Source organism: Portunus trituberculatus, chromosome 41, assembly GCF_017591435.1.
Source record: "Portunus trituberculatus isolate SZX2019 chromosome 41, ASM1759143v1, whole genome shotgun sequence".
Taxonomy (NCBI): domain Eukaryota; kingdom Metazoa; phylum Arthropoda; class Malacostraca; order Decapoda; family Portunidae; genus Portunus; species Portunus trituberculatus.
Window position 1 is genome coordinate 26,653,228 of NC_059295.1, and position 17,500 is coordinate 26,670,727.

Here is a 17,500-nt window from a genome sequence, read left to right on the forward strand (position 1 = left end):
TCAACTTCCTTCCTCTTTCAACTTACAACGAGTCACGAATGAATTATCGGGAAGAAATTAACCCCTTCAGTACCAGGACGCGTTTCCATACTCATTCTGGTTACTATTTGGTGATTCTATACAGCTTCAGAAACTTATGTGGGATTTAAAATAGTGAAGACTCTGGCCATTAATCTTTTGAGCTCCATAGACACTCCCTAATGTAAATAAAATCGTCCAATCATGCACACAACTCGAGGCAGAAAGGTGTCCCAGTACTGAAGAAGTGAAAGCAACCATACGATCTCTTTCCTTCCAGTTGATGATGATACAAATACACAGACGCTGCTTTTGTGTATATCCCGACTCGTTCTCTCTTACCCATCCGTCAGAGGTGAAGGCGGTCCTGGGTTCATATATCATCCAATCTGTTTACATCCGAAGTTGGAGGTGTTAGTTTTAGAGTCAGCGAGATGAAGGTTAAGAAAAAACAACTTGGAAGCGTTTGAAGTGATCATTTTGAAAACCTGTTGATGCGGGTGATGTTTTTTTTTTTTTTTTCGTCTGTAGTAAAGTTGTTGCTGTTGTTGTTGTTGTTGGTGGTGGTGGTGGTGGTGGTGGTGGTGGTGGTGGTAGTGGTGGTTGTAGTGGTGTTGTTGGTGGTGGTGGTGATATTGTTGTTTTATCACAGTAGCGGTGGTCATTTGCGTGTGATAAGTAAGTGTATTGACAATGTGTTACGTTTGGAGTGTTACTGTGTGTGTGTGTGTGTGTGTGTGTGTGTGTGTGTGTGTGTGTGTGTGTGTGTGTGTGTGTGTCTGTCTGTCTGTCTGTCTGTCTGTCTGTCTGTCTGTCTGTCTGTCTGTCTGTCTGTCTGTCTGTCTGCCTGTTTGTCTGCCTGTTTATCTGTCTTGCCGACTGGACAACTATGATTATACAAATAACACGTTGGATGCCAAGACGCCGCAGCTCCGCGTACGTAGGCGGCGGAACACGGTAATGCCACTCATGATTATGGCAATTGTGGTAATGACAGGAGTGGCGGAAATGAGGGACGCCGACGTGGAGGAGGTGAAGAGCAGTTGGCTTTTCGCAACCATGCATTAAGGACGTATTTCTGGCAACTCACCCCCAATGCACCTTGCCTTTCCTGTATCACACTGAAGGTTAACGAGAGAGGGACGCCAACCTGCCAGAAGGGCGTCACTCCCTCCGCCTCGCCCTCCCTCTCTCCTTCATCATACCGTCAAGATGAAGCAAATCACGACAAGACTGATATAATTACCAACTCAAGGCCGGGGGCGCTGACGAAGGCTGGAGCGAAGTGGCATTTCATTTCATCGCGCTGGGAGGCGGACGAGGCCAGAAGGAACAGGAAGAGGAAGAGGAGGAAGGAAAGAGAAGCAAGACGTAGAAGAGAAGGGGGAAGAAGAGGAGGAGGAGAACGAAGCAACCATATGACATCAAAGCGATTGGTACACAGTATTTCCCACGCCACAGACATTCAGTTCCGAGCTCTCTCATATTCGCGGTGTCTCTGTGGCTGCGATCCGGGTGAGGTTCGCCAAACTTCCCTCGCGGAGATGTTTCCAAGCAAAGACTTTCGCTACGCAAGTTATTCCACTCACCAGACTTTTCCTCCATAAAGGCTGAATGGTAACGAGGCACAAAAGACACCGTCCCTCTCGTATACCTGAGGGAACTCGTGTTTTAACTCCTTCAGTACTGGAACGCATTTTTATCATGAATTTTTGGTGTGATTAGACGATTTTATTTACATTACGAACGGTCTATGAAGGTCAGAAGATTAATAGCCAGAGTCTTCGCTACTTAAATCACCACAAAAGTTTTTGAATCTGTATAAAATCACCAAATAGTAAGCAGAATATATATGGAAACGTGTCATGGTATTGAAGGGCTTGAGATTCCACTCCAGCACACACAACAGCTTATCATTCCAGAGTTTGGTATTTAGCACAGAACACTCCAGACTGTGCTGAGTAGCTGATGCATAATGAGCTGAAGTTCACCCATCCATAATTCGCAGCATAGCATTTTTTTTTTTTTTATGTAAGAGAGGACTGGCCAAGGGCAACAAAAATATAAAGAAAAAGTCCCATTCAGTCGTCAGTCTCCTTACGTGCTGCATTCAGAGACTCATTCAGCAGTTTAATCAAAGACACGTACGAGTAGAAACTAAAATACAAATCCCTAAGACACTTGAAACACCTCTAATTAAAACACATTATCCAAACTAACCTTAAACACAACCTCACCAAACCCAACACAATATAACTTGACCTAACTTAACCACCTCTAATTAAATCCTAAATAACCATAAACACAGCCAGACCTAACCTAACCTAACCTAACCTAACACAATATAACTTAACCTAACCTAACCTAACAAAATAAATCCAAAGCACTTACAGATTCCACAACATCAACCACCAGGCAATTTCATTCTCGGCACGCTCGCACCTGAAACTGTCCCTCCTTGTACCTCTTGGCGCTGGGGCGAGAGGAAGGGGCTGGAAGGCGGGATGGGGCTGGACGGGGTTGTGCGGGCAAGGCGTCAGAGGTCTCAGCGCACCAGTACACACCGTGAGTTGCTCCATCGTGGCTGCAAGCGTCCAGGAGTCAAATTGAGGCGAGATTGGCTCGGGCGCACACACTCCGGGAAGGTCCATCGAGGCGGGGACCTTGTTAGCCTTATCTACGTCTTGACTCCGTTTTCTACCACTCTGCTTTGGTTTGTTGCGTTAACTTATCTAAATCGTCCGTGTGCTGCAAGCTTCTCCCTGCGTGCATGTGTATGTTTCCTTTCGGTCTCGTGTGCTTTCTGTCTTGTTAACCATGTTGTGCTTGCCTTTTATCCGTTGTTGTCAAGGGTTGCAGAGATTCCGTGACTTTTCTTGTCATATACAATTATTTTTAGCGTTTTTTTATTGTTTTGTGTGTCTACGTGTCCAGTGGTGGATCCACGATCAAAATTTGTGGTGGGCTAATCTGAATTCCTGTACCCCTTGAGATCGGTGGTGCGTCTTATCAGCTGGCGGTTCTCAGGTACGCTGCAATGCTCCCGAAAACTTTTTTTTATTGAGCAATCTTAAGGGCATTTTAAAGCTACATGCAGAGCTATTTTGATATAATAATGGCAGTTATGATATATTGATACACATTTTCTATAACCCCAGTGAGGAGTAACTAGTTTACTATTGATAGGAGTAAGGGCCGATATTTTAGCCTCTTACATCCCCTACTTGTAAAGACGTGAAATTATTGAACTCAAAGACTCACAGTGAGTCACAGAATCTGATTTAGTCTCCTCAGAAAGCCTCGTTACATTATTATTCCGTATAGACCTGTTGCCTTGCACAGTGTAGGCTACATACACCCCCGCCCATAGTAAGCAAAAATATGGGGAGCTTCAGCCTCCTCAGCCCCCAACTCTGGATCCGCTACCGTGCCCTGACTTGCAGCAGGGCAGGGCAGGGTGCCGCACACCGCCGCCGTCGCCACACAGCCACCGCCGAGGGTGAAGCGCTGCCACTGCATCAATAATAATAATTTCATATTTCGGTTTATTTGGAAAGGCAGCTTGCAGAGTCAGCTGAAACTTCCCTGTATTGTCATTCTTATACATATACTTGTATACTAACATTCATATACCTTAAAGTCTACTGAGGTCCGTGGTGGCCCCTGACATCCTAATACGAGACTGCTAGATAGCGCCAGATATGCTTATTGACTCAGGTGTGGAGTGGTCAGGTCAAGTGCACCCTTTGCGTGTTCTTTATTCGGAGTGCAGTGGATAGAATGACTGTGCTACACAATGCCAGAATTAAGACAGGAGTAAAAATAATAGAGATGGAAAGATGGAATGATGAAATGAAGAAACAAAGGAGCTGAGAGTCAACACGCTAATTATATCATACGTACGTCACATATTGTCATTTGTTTGTGGGATTACTTGTCTCTTTTATCTTTTAACTCCCTCGCCTTGATACTCTCTACGTGCGTTGTCTGTGTGTACAATGTCTTTTTTTTATCTTCATTGTCCTTACCTTAATTTCTGACTCTCTCTTTCCAATGCTACTTTTCAATCATTCATTTGCTTCGTCTTTTGTTTTCAGCGCTCTTTTGTCTTTACCTTTACTCCTTCAGATAAATCACGTCTTTTTTTATTTGTCTTCATCTAGGTCAGTGGTTCACAAAGTTTTTCTACTCACGACCCCTTATCCAAAAGGTTGAAACCCACGCGACTCTCTTATTATCAGCGGAAAAGGTTCCGTAAAAAAAAAATCAGACAATGTCATCGAATGACATTGGACCGCTCTGTATTTTTTTTTTTTTTTTTGCATTGAAGAAAAAGCAATGTATATGTACGAGCACAAAAACTGTAATTGACGAGTTGAAATCAATAATATCCTCTAAGGGAGGCGGTGGCGTGATGGATAGGGTGGTGAGCGTGGGATCGAGCAGACGTCCATGCGTGGGTTTGAATCCCACCACGAACTGATTTGAAACTTTGCCATTTATCGAGTGGTTTAAAGTTACCTACATGTCACCATGATACCCAGGTTCTAGGCGGTTACACCAAAGATGCGTTTGGATGGTGACATAGCCCCTAGTATGGGTACCACTATAAACAAAATTGCCTGCGCCACTAATGGATGGAAGCTGAACAGCGTTTTCTATACTCTTCAAGTATAACTGCAGGCGCTATAATCCATGACATTAAAAAAAAAACTTCTAGCACACTTGCGACCCCCTTGCTAAGGCTTCGTGATCCCCAAGGAGGTGGCAATCCACTGGTTCGAAACCCCTGATCTAAGCTTATCCTTGTTATCTATTGCTTGTGGAATTATTATCATATTTCCTTTCCACTCTCCTCACTACTGCCTTTCCTACATCCATTAACTTACTTTAATTATCACAAATGTCGCTGTCACGCTTAAAGTTCTCATGGTCATGATCTCTGTACTGTGGTGTGGTGTTCCGTGTTTCCTCACCTTAATGTATCTAAAAAAGCAGTACTTCCACCATCACCACACTCAGTAATCCATCATACTTTCTAGCAATGATAATAGTGACACGAGTTTTCATCATCATTGTCTTTGTTATCGTTATTTCATTCTATCTTATTTCATTTTATTGACCGATTTTCTCGTCCTCGTTACTGCCAACCACCACCACCACCACCACTACCACCACCACTACTGAGACAACCAAAACAAACATTGGTCATAAAATAAAAAGAAATTAAAGCAAAGAAGAGAGACACACAAGACAACCCATCCACGCAGGCAGTAAAAATCAAAGAATCTTTCACCTCCGTTTTCTTTTCAGGGCGCGGCAATACGTTTTCTCATTTCTCTTCTTCCTTATTATTTTCTTCCGCTTTCCCTTCCGCGCAAGAAACAGGGAGAAGAAAAAGAAATATGAATATGAGAAAGACACAAAAAAGTAATCTGGCAAAATTATCTTATGCACAACTCAAAGACAGAGAGAGAGAGAGAGAGAGAGAGAGAGAGAGAGAGAGAGAGAGAGAGAGAGAGAGGTTAGGATGTTAAAAGAACGGAACAAAAACCAGAACTCGTAAAAGGAGGAGGAAGACGAGGAGAAGGAGGAAGAAGAAGAAGAAGATGAAGGAGAAGAACAAGGAGAAAGAAGATGAGAGAAGGAAATGAAGGGAAGGAGGTAAGGGAATGAATGTAGGAGAGATGAAGGAGATGAAGGAGGGAAGTAAGACCAGCCCGCCAGCTCGACAAATCATATTCTCTTGTGGGACTGGAATAATAGACTAGGAACTCGATTTGGCCTGCAGCGGGTTACCTCCTTCACGGCCTTCTCCAGATACCCTTCCTCGGAGTCTGCGTATGTGTGTGTGTGAGGCGAAGATGGAAAAGGCTTTACTCTCGCCACGACTATTTCCAAAGACCACAGAAATGACTAGCCGAGTTCTCTAGAGTAGTTTCCCTGCTAATTGTGTAAAAATCTTGTTAATTCTGTCATTTGAATTATAAAAACATCCTTAAACACCAGTGTAAGTTTTGAAGATTCAGTGCTGAAGTGTTTTTAGAATAAGGTGCAGAGACAGACAAACAGAGAGATAGGCAGACAGACAGACAGACAAATAGACAGACAGACAGACAGAAAGACAGACAGATAGACAGACAGACAAGGTAAAGGAACACACACAAAGGCAAAAAAAAGAGAAACATCGTGATACAGAGACATACAGACAGACAGACAGACAGACAGACAGAGACAAACAGACAGACAGACAGGCAAGGTAAAGTAACACGCACACAGACAAAAGCAAGAGAAAAAAATACGATACAGAGACAGACAGACAAAGATAGACAGACAGACAGGCAGACAAGGTAAAGTAACACACACAGACAAAAATGGAAAGAAAAAAGACAGCCTGACTCGCTCACATGTTGGAATGTTAGTGTATAGTTATATTTGTTTTGTTTTCTTTTCAAAGTTTGTTGTTTTTCTTTTTTTGTTAAGTGATTTTTCTTTTCCTGTTCTCCTGTGTGTGTGTGTGTGTGTGTGTGTGTGTGTGTGTGTGTGTGTGTGTGTGTGTGTGTGTGTGTGTGTGTGTGTGTGTGTGTGTGTTTATGTTACTCTTCTTCTGGTTCTCACTTTCGTCATTTTATATTTTTTACATTTTCTTTTATTCCTACTATTCGTACTTCTCTTGTTTGTTTTTTGTTTTTTCTCTGTGTGTCTTTGTTGTACATTTGTTTACGTTTGTCTATATTCCTTTCTCTCTCATTACTCCACTCTCTCTCTCTCTCTCTCTCTCTCTCTCTCTCTCTCTCTCTCTCTCTCTCTCTCTCTGTTGGTATGGAACCCTCTCACATTGGCCGACACTATCGTCAGTTCACTGTTGATCTCTCTCTCTCGCTCTCTCTCTCTCTCTCTCTCTCTCTCTCTCTCTCTCTCTCTCTCTCTCTCTCTCTCTCTCTCTCTCTCTCTCTCTCTCTCTCTCTCTCTCTCTCTCTCTCTCTCTCTCTCTCTCTCTCTCTCTCTCTCACTGCTAACCCTCGCCTCATCTTTCCAATATTAAATGCTTCACCAACCACCTCTTCTATTTATCTTCCCTTATCTTCTAAACCACAATATTTTACCCTTTTCTCATTACGCACTCCATTTTACTACCCTTCTCCTGCTCCCTCCTCCTTCCTTTCCCTTCCCTTCCCTTCCCTTCCCTTCTCTTCCCTTCCCTTCCCTTGTCTCCTCTCTCTCCCTGTCTTTCCTCTCGTGGCGTAAATACCTCTTACTCTTTTTATGTCTTCTCTCTTCAACTAATCTCTCTCCTGATCGCTCTCCTCTCACGCGCGTCTCCTTTTTATTCCCTTTGTGTTTTCTCTCCTTTCTCTTCTTCTAGTTTTCTTTTTTTCTTCTTCTTTTTTTCTCTTAATTTATTTGCTTTTTTTTTTTTTTGCTTGTCTTTTTTTTATAGTATTTTTTTTTCTGGTTTGTTCCGATAGTTAAATGTCTTTCTATTCTTCTTCTTCTTCTTCTTCGTTAACTTTCTTTTTCTTTTTTTTTTTTTTTCTCTCTCTTTTTCTGTCTCTGTGTCTTTGTGTTTCTTGTGATCTCTCTCTCTCTCTCTCTCTCTCTCTCTCTCTCTCTCTCTCTCTCTCTCTCTCTCTCTCTCTCTCTCTCTCTCTCTCTCTCTCTCTCTCTCTCTCTCTCTCTCTCTCTCTCTCTCTCTCTCTCTCTCTCTCTCTCTCTCTCTCTCTCTCTCTCTCTCTTTTCTCTCTCTCTCTCTCTCTCTCTCTCTCTCTCTCTCTCTCTCTCTCTCTCTCTCTCTCTCTCTCTCTCTCTCTCTCTCTCTCTCTCTCTCTCTCTCTCTCTCTCTCTCTCAAGAACTTAATTTACTTCACATAACCAAAATTTAACCCGCTACTTTATAGAACTTACTCTCTGCCACAATTCAACTTACTTTGCACACGCGCAGGATTATCTTCAACACGGAGATCAGAACTTGAATGAACTTTACAGGAGAACTTGGTCTTGACTTAACTCTAGAGACAAAAAAAAAAAGGCATCTCAAACTGAACTTGCTATACTTGACCTTGTCTTGTTTCATTTAGGAGGTTGTCTTCACTCAGGAACTTGTCATAACTTGTCGAATGGTATGAAGATTTTGGTTTATGTTTTAGACGAGAGTAAAAACTTAATCTAACAACAACTACAACAACAACAACAACAACAACAACAACTGATCTTTATATGGAAGGGGAAAAATCAAAGACGTTTAATTAGGAAAAGTAAAAAGAAGGGGAAGGAAAAATAAAATTAATGAAAATAATTGCATTAATATCTAAAAAATAGTTTTCTAAAGCCAGGACAGAAAGAGAAACACACACACACACACACACACACACACACACACACACACACACACACACACACACACACACACACACACACACACACACACACATAGAGATCCAAATAATCTACTAAAAGCAGGAACAAAATGGAAGAAGAGAGAGAGAGAATAGTAGTAGTAGTAGTAGTAGTAGTAGTAGTAGGAGTTGCTGTTGTTGTTGTAGTAGTAATAGTAGTAGTTGTTGTAGTAGTAATAGTAGTAGTTGTTGTAGCAGTAATAGTAGTAGTAGTAGCAGTAATAATAGTGGTAGTAATAGCAGTAGCAGTAGCAGTAATAGTAGTAGTAGTAGTAGTGGTAGTAGTAATAGTAGAAGTAATTACACAGAAGCAGACAAAATGAAGGTGACACCACGATAAGATTACAGTACAAATAAAGGCGTTACAGAAGATCGTGTTGACAAGTTATTAAAGAAAATTAGGGAGCAGGCGAAGTTTTTTATCCCTCTCTATCTCCTTTGGTAATGAAAATATTGCGGGAGCTGGATTATAAATACTGATAATGTCACATAAGATTAGGGCAAGAAAGAAGCGTAAGAGAGAGAGGAGAGAGGAAAGGAAGGTGAGAAAAAGAGAAGTAAAAGGAAAGAAGGAAGGTAGAAGGAGGAGAAGAAGGAAGAGGAGGAGGGAAACACTTCGATAATGATGGCGTGGATTATTAATAACATTGACACAGACGCGATAACGAAGGAGATGATCAAGATAACATTTAGAGTCTCATTTGGCTCGTGTTACCAAGGTCGAGGCGGCGTGGCAGTACAAAGCACGCGCCGCGGAAAACAACACGCGATAACTAGTGGCGATTAATGGCGCGGATGATGGTGATGGTGATGATAACGATAGCAAAGGTAATGATGTTTCTTACGAGTATATTCAGAAACGCCTTCCCTTCTCACTACGACAATTTTCCAAGGCCTCAGAAACAACTAACCGGGTTTTCAAGATAGTTTCTCCTTTTAGTAAACTAGAAATCTTACCAGTCTATCACCAGAGCCATAAAAATACTCTTAAAAACACTAGTATCTCCAACTGGAACCCTTCGAAAGCAATGATGGTGAGAGAGTAAAAGCGTTTCAGAATACAGGCTTTACTGCCGAAACACCACAAAAATTGGATTCTTTCTCTCAATATGTGTGGAATTAAAGAGCCATAAAGCCACACACACAAATAAATGGCTTCCTACCGTCAAAACACCACAGTAAATGGCATCTTACTCTCAATCTGTGACGAAGCAAAGAATCACAAAGCCACACACAAGGAGGAAATAAGCAAAATGGTGACGATAATGCCTCATGTATGGTAAGCAAATTGAAGGTAATGATGATAGTGTTGCATCAGTTTGTGTTTCTTGAGTTGCAAGCGACGAGGAAACAAGCAGAGTCTGAATATAATGGCGACGATAATGGACATGTACGGTAAGCAGATTGATAGTGATGGTAATGATAACAAAGATGATAGTGTTGCATCAGTTTGTGTTTCTTGAGTTGCAAGCGAGGACGAAACAAGCAAAGATTGAATATAATGGTGACAGTAATGGCTCATGTATGGTAAGCAAATTGAAAGTGACGGTAATGATAAAGGTAATGATAATAGTTTTGCTTGAGTTTGTGCTTCTTGAGTTGTAAGCAAGGACGAAACAAGGACAGTCTAAATATAATGGTGACGATGGTAATGGCACTAATGGTAATGGTAACAAAGGTAACGGTAATAGTGTTGCTTCAGTGAGTTTTGTGAGTTCGAGCGACAAAGAAGGACAAAACAAGCAGATTCAACCTTTCATGATGGCAATATTGATGTTGTGAGGTAAGCCAAATGACGATGGGAACGATGACAAGGAAGAGATGATAGCGTTGTCTCAGTCTGTGCCTTATGACTGGTGAACGAGGACAAAGCAAACATATTCTGGCGAAATCGATGGTGGTGTTATAGGATTGTCTTTTGAGGTCAATGAAGAATAAACAAACAAACCATAATTTTAATCCTTTCCTTGTTACTTGACGCATTTCTTCTCAATCATTAATTTTTCTAAATCATTTTTTTTTTACCTCTTCAGTTTGACGCATCTCTTCTCAATCATTAATCTATCTAAGTCACCTTTTTAACTTCTTCAGTACCATGTCACGTTTCCATATTCATTCTGCTTACTATTTAGCAATTTTATACAGCTTCAGAAACTTATGAGGTGGATTAGAATATTGAAGACTGTGGCCATTAATCTTCTGATCTCCATAGACCCTTCCTAATATCAATAAAATCGTCTAATCACACACAAAAACTCAAGAAAAAATGCGATCCAGTACTGAGGGAGTTAAACAGAGTGTAGCAGCAAGGATGTGATGCAGGAACTCTACCACACTCAAAGTTAAAAACGCGTCCCAGTACTAAAAAGGTTAAATAATTTCTTTACATTCTTTTTCTCTGTAGGTGTTCTAACAGGTTTCATTCGCTACTTCTGGTGGTATAAATGTGTGTGCTATATGAACATCACAGTGGAGGAGTTAGTGATAGTACTGTTTGAGACCTGTATTCTGAAACGCTTTGCTCTCTCCCCATCACTGCTTTCCAAAGGCTCCAGTTCAAGATACACGTGTTTTTAAGAGTATCATTACTGTTCTGGTGATGAACTGGAAATATGTCTAGCTTACAAAAACAAGACAAACTCTCTTGAAAACCCTGGTAATTGTCTCTGTGGCCTTGGAAAATTGTTGTAGTGAGAGGAGAAAGCGTTTCTGAATACGGCCATTGGCAACAGCAGTTTGTGATCTGAGTTGTGAATAGGAACACAACAAGCACATTCTGGGTGTAATGATGATATTGGCCGTGTGAGGTAAGAAGATAGAAAACAGAATCATCATCATCATCATCATCATCATCATCATCATCATCATCATCCTTCTACGTTTCAAAGCAATAAACAACGGAGAAATAACGTAGAGAAGAGACGCACTAAAAGAGATTCATTATTTCAAAACAGTGAAGAAATTATGAAAAAATTATACTGAGAGAGAGAGAGAGAGAGAGAGAGAGAGACAGACAGAGAGACAGACAGACAGACAGACAGACAGACAGACAGACAGACAGACAGACAGACAGACAGACAGACAAATAGACAGATACACACACACACACACACACACACACACACACACACACACACACACACACACACACACACACACACACACAGAGAGAGAGAGAGAGAGAGAGACGTTATATACATGATTTCCCACCAAACATTTGTTGCAATTTTCTTGTCGCCAAACTCTGCCGCTGAAAGAAGAGAATTGCATGTTTCTTTGTTTTCTTTCATAATTTTCTCATTAGTTTATGTCACGTCTCTCTCTCTCTCTCTCTCTCTCTCTCTCTCTCTCTCTCTCTCTCTCTCTCTCTCTCTCTCTCTCTCTCTCTCATAAGGGGACAAGTGTTTTCCTTTGTTTCAACTTTATTCTTTATTTCATTTCTTGTTCGAAGCTTCATTTTCACGTTTCTGAACCACCAACGTGTCACTTCAGTTTTGTGTCCTCTCTTCCTCTCTTCTTTTCTTCCTTTCTTCCTTTTCGTTGAATTTTGCTGTTCTTCCGGAGCTCTTCCTTGTTTTTATTTCATTTTTTTCTGTCTTTCTTTTCTGCATTTTTTGTTTTGCTTCTTTTTGTCCAAACATTTTCTCATTCTTAAGTTTCGTTTCCTCGTTCTCTGTTCCTTAATTTTTATTCTCTATTTTTTTTCATTTTTTTTTTTTTTTATGTGCATTTTAAGTCGTCTCTCTCTCTCTCTCTCTCTCTCTCTCTCTCTCTCTCTCTCTCTCTCTCTCTCTCTCTCTCTCTCTCTCTCTCTCTCTCTCTCTCTCTCTCTCTCTCTCTTTTTATATACAAATTCCCTTGTGTACTGGTTCTATTTCTTTCTACGATTTTTCCCTTTTTCTTGCACTTGTTTTTCGCCTTGTTCTTCGCTTCCATTCCCTCCTTTCTCCTACTCTTTTACTCTCTTCCTTTCCCTCTTCTTTTTTTCTTTTATTTCTTGCTCTTGTTGCACATTTATTTCATCTGTCTTTTCTGCAATACCTATTAAAACGTTCTGTTGTATTTTGGTTTACATTTCTCCTTTATGTTTCATCCTATAACGTTCTTGTTCTTTTATATTTCATTTCTTTATTCTTTGTGTTGTTAAATTATTTACGTTTTTGTCATAGTTTATCTCTTATTCTGAAATCTTATCCATTTTCTTTTATCTGTTCTTTATCGTTCGTCTTCTATTTGCCCTTGTTTTGTTTTTTTTAATCTCATTTTTTTTTTTTTATCATCTAGCTCCATCCTATGTCCTTTGTCACGTATTCTTATCTATTTAATTTCATAGTCAACCTTTTCTATTTTCATCTTCCTTTATGTATTCTCGTATTGTCTATATCCTATCATCGGTATCCGTTATCATAATTTTCTGCATTTTGTATCTATTCATTTATCTCTTTGTGATCTTTTCCCTCTTTTTTTTCCCTTATGTGCTTTCTCCTATATCCTTTTTTCCCTATGGTCTTTATCCTATCACTTATCACCTATCTACCATCTCTACTCGTATCCCTTATTAAAATTACCTGCGTTCTGTACCTATTCATTTATCTCCTTGTGGTCTACCCTCTTACCCTTCACCGTATGTGCTTTCTGCTACATCCTCTGCTTAAAATTGTCTGTTTCCTACCTTCTATGTACCCCGAAATTTGGCTCTCCCTATCCACCACTCTACTACCATTGCCAACACTGCTTTCATCGTCATCGCCTCCCCCTAGCCTTGCCTTGCCTAACGCCACTACACTCTCTCCCTTTGACTAGACCATCACCATCACAGCCCGGCATTTTCCACTATTTCCATTCCCCCTCCTCTTCTTCTTCGCCTTCACCCTCCCTTCCCTTCCTGCAAGCATCTATGATCTTCCTCTCTGTGTTTCTGTCTTTGTCTGTGTGTGTGTGTGTGTGTGTGTGTGTGTGTGTGTGTGTGTGTGTGTGTGTGTGTGTGTGTGTGTCTGTGTCTGTCTCTGTCTCTCTCTGTGTGTCTCTGTGTCTGTCTCTGTTTCTTTCTGTCTTCCTGTTTCTCTCTATCTCTCTGTTTCCCTCTCTGTTTCTCTCCATCTCTCTGTTTCTTTCTCTGTTTCTCTCTTTCTCTGTTTCTCTCTCTCTCTCTTCTCTCTCTCTCTCTCTCTCTCTCTCTCTCTCTCTCTCTCTCTCTCTCTCTCTCTCTCTCTCTCTCTCTCTCTCTCTCTCTCTCTCTCTCTCTCTCTCTCTCTCTCTCTCTCTCTCTCTCTCTCTCTCTGCTCTCTCCCGTGTTTCTCTTGTCAGGTGATAATTAACCCTTAAAAGTCACGTGGATCTTCTGCTTTCTTTCTTCCCTCCTTTCTTTTCACTCAGACCAAGGTGACAAAAGTGGGGAAGCCTCTCTCTCTCTCTCTCTCTCTCTCTCTCTCTCTCTCTCTCTCTCTCTCTCTCTCTCTCTCTCTCTCTCTCTCTCTCTCTCTCTCTCTCTCTCTCTCTCTCATTTCTAAATAGTTTGCGAGTGGGAATTTTTACAGTAAGGCTTCGTTAATCTCGCGTCTGGAACGATTCTTCATTTACGAGTTTTTCTTTTTCCTTTCTTCTTTCTTTATTTTATTTATTTTTTCCTTAGTGAGAGCAGGAAGGAGATTTGGCAGGATTTTCTTCACTTTCTTCGTTCATTCATTCATGCATTCATTCGTTCATTCGGTGCGTACCTGGAAATATGGATGGAAGAGAGAGAGAGAGAGAGAGAGAGAGAGAGAGAGAAACTAAATATTAAGAAAGATGTAAAAAAAAGGTTTGGTTTGAAAAGAAAAGAAAAAGAGTGAAAATAAATGGAACAAGATCGTTTTTTCTTTATCATTCGCATTTTTGGCGTGTGTGTGGGGGAGGGGTGGGGGTGGTTGGTTGGGCGGCTGGGTGTCTGGGTATGGATGTGTTATAATCGTATTAAAAAGTGATGAAATCTTATATATTAATGTGAATCTCTCTCTCTCTCTCTCTCTCTCTCTCTCTCTCTCTCTCTCTCTCTCTCTCTCTCTCTCTCTCTCTCTCTCTCTCTCTCTCTCTCTCTCTCTCTCTCTCTCTCTCTCTCTCTCTCTCTCTCTCTCTCTCTCTCTCTCTCTCTCTCTCTCCTCTTGCTCTTTTCTGGAGAAGCAATGTGTTTGAGACTTTGCTTTGACCTGTGTTGTTCAATGTATAGTGGGAGGTAGAGGTGCGTGCAGTGGGCAGGTGTGGGTGTGTGGATGTGTGGGAGGGCCGAGGGCGTGCGGCTTTGCTTTGGTCGAGCGACTCAGCTTGTAGGCGTGTCTGTGAGGGAGTTTCGAGAGCGTGTTTCCCTGCCTGTGTGTGTCGCTGCAGGCTTCTGTGTTGCTGCGTTACTGTGTTGGTGTGTTGGGTGGGTGGTTTGATGAGTGAACGTGTGTGAATGAGTTACTTGGTGTTCAGAATAGAGTGGTGAAGGAGGAAGGAAGGGTGGTGAGGGAGTTCTTTGTTAACCTCTTCAGTGTCATGACGTATTTCATATTCATTCTGCTTACTATTTGGTGATCTTGTACAGCTTCAGGAACTTATTTGGGGGATCAGAATAGGGGAAGACTTAGGCCAATTAATCTTCTGGACATCTTAAACCCTTGGTAATGTCAGTAAAATCGTCTAATCGTACGCAAAACTCATGGTAAAAATGCGTGTCAGTACTGAAGGGGTTAAGGAGGGTTGACTATGTAAATCGTAAAGGAAATATAATAACAATAACAACAAAATGATGATGGTGATGATGGTGATGTCAGAAAATACGTAACAGCAGCAGGAAAATACACACTGACAACACCACCACCACCAAAACCACCACTAAAACCAACAACAAAAACAATAACAACAACAACAAAAACAACAATAGCAACAACAACAACAACAACAACAACAACAACAACAACAACAACAACAACAACAACAACAACAACAACAACAACAACAACAATAGCAGCAGCAGCAGCAGCAGCACACACAACCAACAAAGACAATACCGCCACAATCTTTACAGGAACTCCGGCTGCGTGCATGTTCCCGCGTCCTGTGTGCTTTTTACTCACCTTTCACCTCCGACCCTTTATTTTTTTTTTCTTCTTCTTTTTCCATGTCAACCACTCACTCTTGTCCTCTACTTCCACCACCATCACTACCACCACCACCACTACCATTGCCTCCTCCTCTTTCTCTTGATCCTATTCCTTCTCTCCTTTCCACTACCTTTCTCTGTTATTCTGTTACTATTCTCCGTCTTTCCTCGTGTTGTAGTACTTAAGTGTTTCTTCTCTAATTCCTTCTCGCCTTTCCACTACCTTTCTCTGTTATTCTGTTACACTCCGTAACGTTTATAAAATCTAGTATTTAAGTTTTTCTCCTCTACCTCTTCCTCCTCCTCATCCTTTTTCTCCTTCTCCTCCTTCTTCTCCTCGTCCTCCTCCTTGCCTCTTACAATGCACCGCCACACTCCTTCCCTTTCCATCAAGTCAGCCAAGTCTCACCTCATCCTCTTTGTTTGTCAGGTGGCGTGGATTTACAAAGGCACTGGGGGTCGCACAGTGCTCACCGTGGCTACGCAAGTCATCACCAAGAATCCTCGCATCTCAGCAGCGCAGGAGGCCCAGGCGTGGGTGCTGACGGTCACCAAGCTCACCAGGAAGGACCAGGGCGTGTACATGTGCCAAGTGAACACGAAGCCCGTCAGGAAGCAGCTGGGCTTTATCCGTGTCGTGGGTGAGTGAGTGCACGAGAGCTTCAACTCAACTAACTGTCCTGTGCTGTGTTGCGGAACGTTTGTGCTTCCTCTTTTCATTCCTTCCCCGTACGTCTCTTTGTGCTTATTTGTTCGCTTTGTGTCTCTGTCTCTTGTTTTTTGCTGCTCTGGTTTCTATTCTCTATTGTCTGGTTTGTGGTCTGTGGTCTAGAGTCTCGGGTCTCGGGTCTCGGGTCTCGGGTCTTGGGTCTCTCTCTCTCTCTCTCTCTCTCTCTCTCTCTCTCTCTCTCTCTCTCTCTCTCTCTCTCTCTCTCTCTCTCTCTCTCTCTCTCTCTCTCTCTCTCTCTCTCTCTCTCTCTCTCTCTCTCTCTCTCTCTCTCTCTCTCTCTCTCTCTCTCTCTCTCTCTCTCTCTCTCTCTCTCTCTCGTGTGTGTGTGTTTACGTATTTTAGATCTATCCAAAATTGAGAAAGGAAAATAGAATAGGTTCAGATATCATCCAACACAAATCTCTTATGCAATCCACAACTCTGCCACCCGATGATGCTCTTCAAGTCAAACCCTCGCAGCATTGTTTCATTACAGCACGATTAACAGACCTGAATATTGAGGAAATGTGTCGGCAAGGTCGTTAAGGTCTGTAAAATGACAGGCTCATCAAGGCTTATCCTCTCATCCGACATTCGCTCACAAAACAACGGGAACCTTGATATTGGAGTTCCTAGTGCGCGATGACGTGTGTGTTAGACTGGAAGACACGTGACACAAGCAGAGGCAATCATCACGGAGAGACCAGAGTGGCGGAGATGTGTGTGAGGCGAAGTGTTTTGCCACAAGAGTGCGTCTCTTTATGACTTGACGGGCGGTTCAAGGCTGGGGTCTGAGCGATGAAGGAATCCACATCAGAGTGCCAGGGTCGTGTTTGGCAGTGATTTGTTTCTCTCGTTATTCTTGTCGTTCCTCGGATAATCATATCCTTGGTTGATATTCTATAGTGGAAAACGTGCAAAAGATTATATTTCTTCACGTATCAAAGTTTCACTGTTGCATTCATATTGATAATAATGAACATGACTAATATGCATGGAATACTCCCACTTATAAGAAGTTATTCAATTCTTTTTAAGATTTCAATTTCCTTTGACTTTAATCATTCGGCCATGTTTTATCTAAAGTGTTACTGAAATATTTGAGTAGCTCTCCGGTGCTGCAATTTATTCTGATTGCATCTGACTGTTTCTCCAAATAAACTTAGTAAATTATGCATTCACTCACGAAGGTGTTGCAGCACAGAGGGCGCCGAGCTCCGCCATGCACACTGCCGGCGCCACCAAGGGCGGCGGCCT

General features: G+C 41.8%; 1 protein-coding gene across 4 annotated transcripts in view; it reads left to right on the forward strand.

Moving 5' to 3' along the window:
• The window catches only part of LOC123516556 (limbic system-associated membrane protein-like), a 117,095-nt gene that overhangs the window by 31,730 nt on the left and 67,865 nt on the right, over positions 1 to 17,500 (forward strand). For all 4 annotated transcript variants that reach the window (XM_045276038.1, XM_045276041.1, XM_045276039.1 and 1 more), the window contains exon 3: positions 15,965 to 16,175. In XM_045276038.1, coding sequence (XP_045131973.1) covers positions 15,965 to 16,175 — 211 coding nt within the window. The remainder of the gene's footprint in view (positions 1 to 15,964; positions 16,176 to 17,500) is intronic.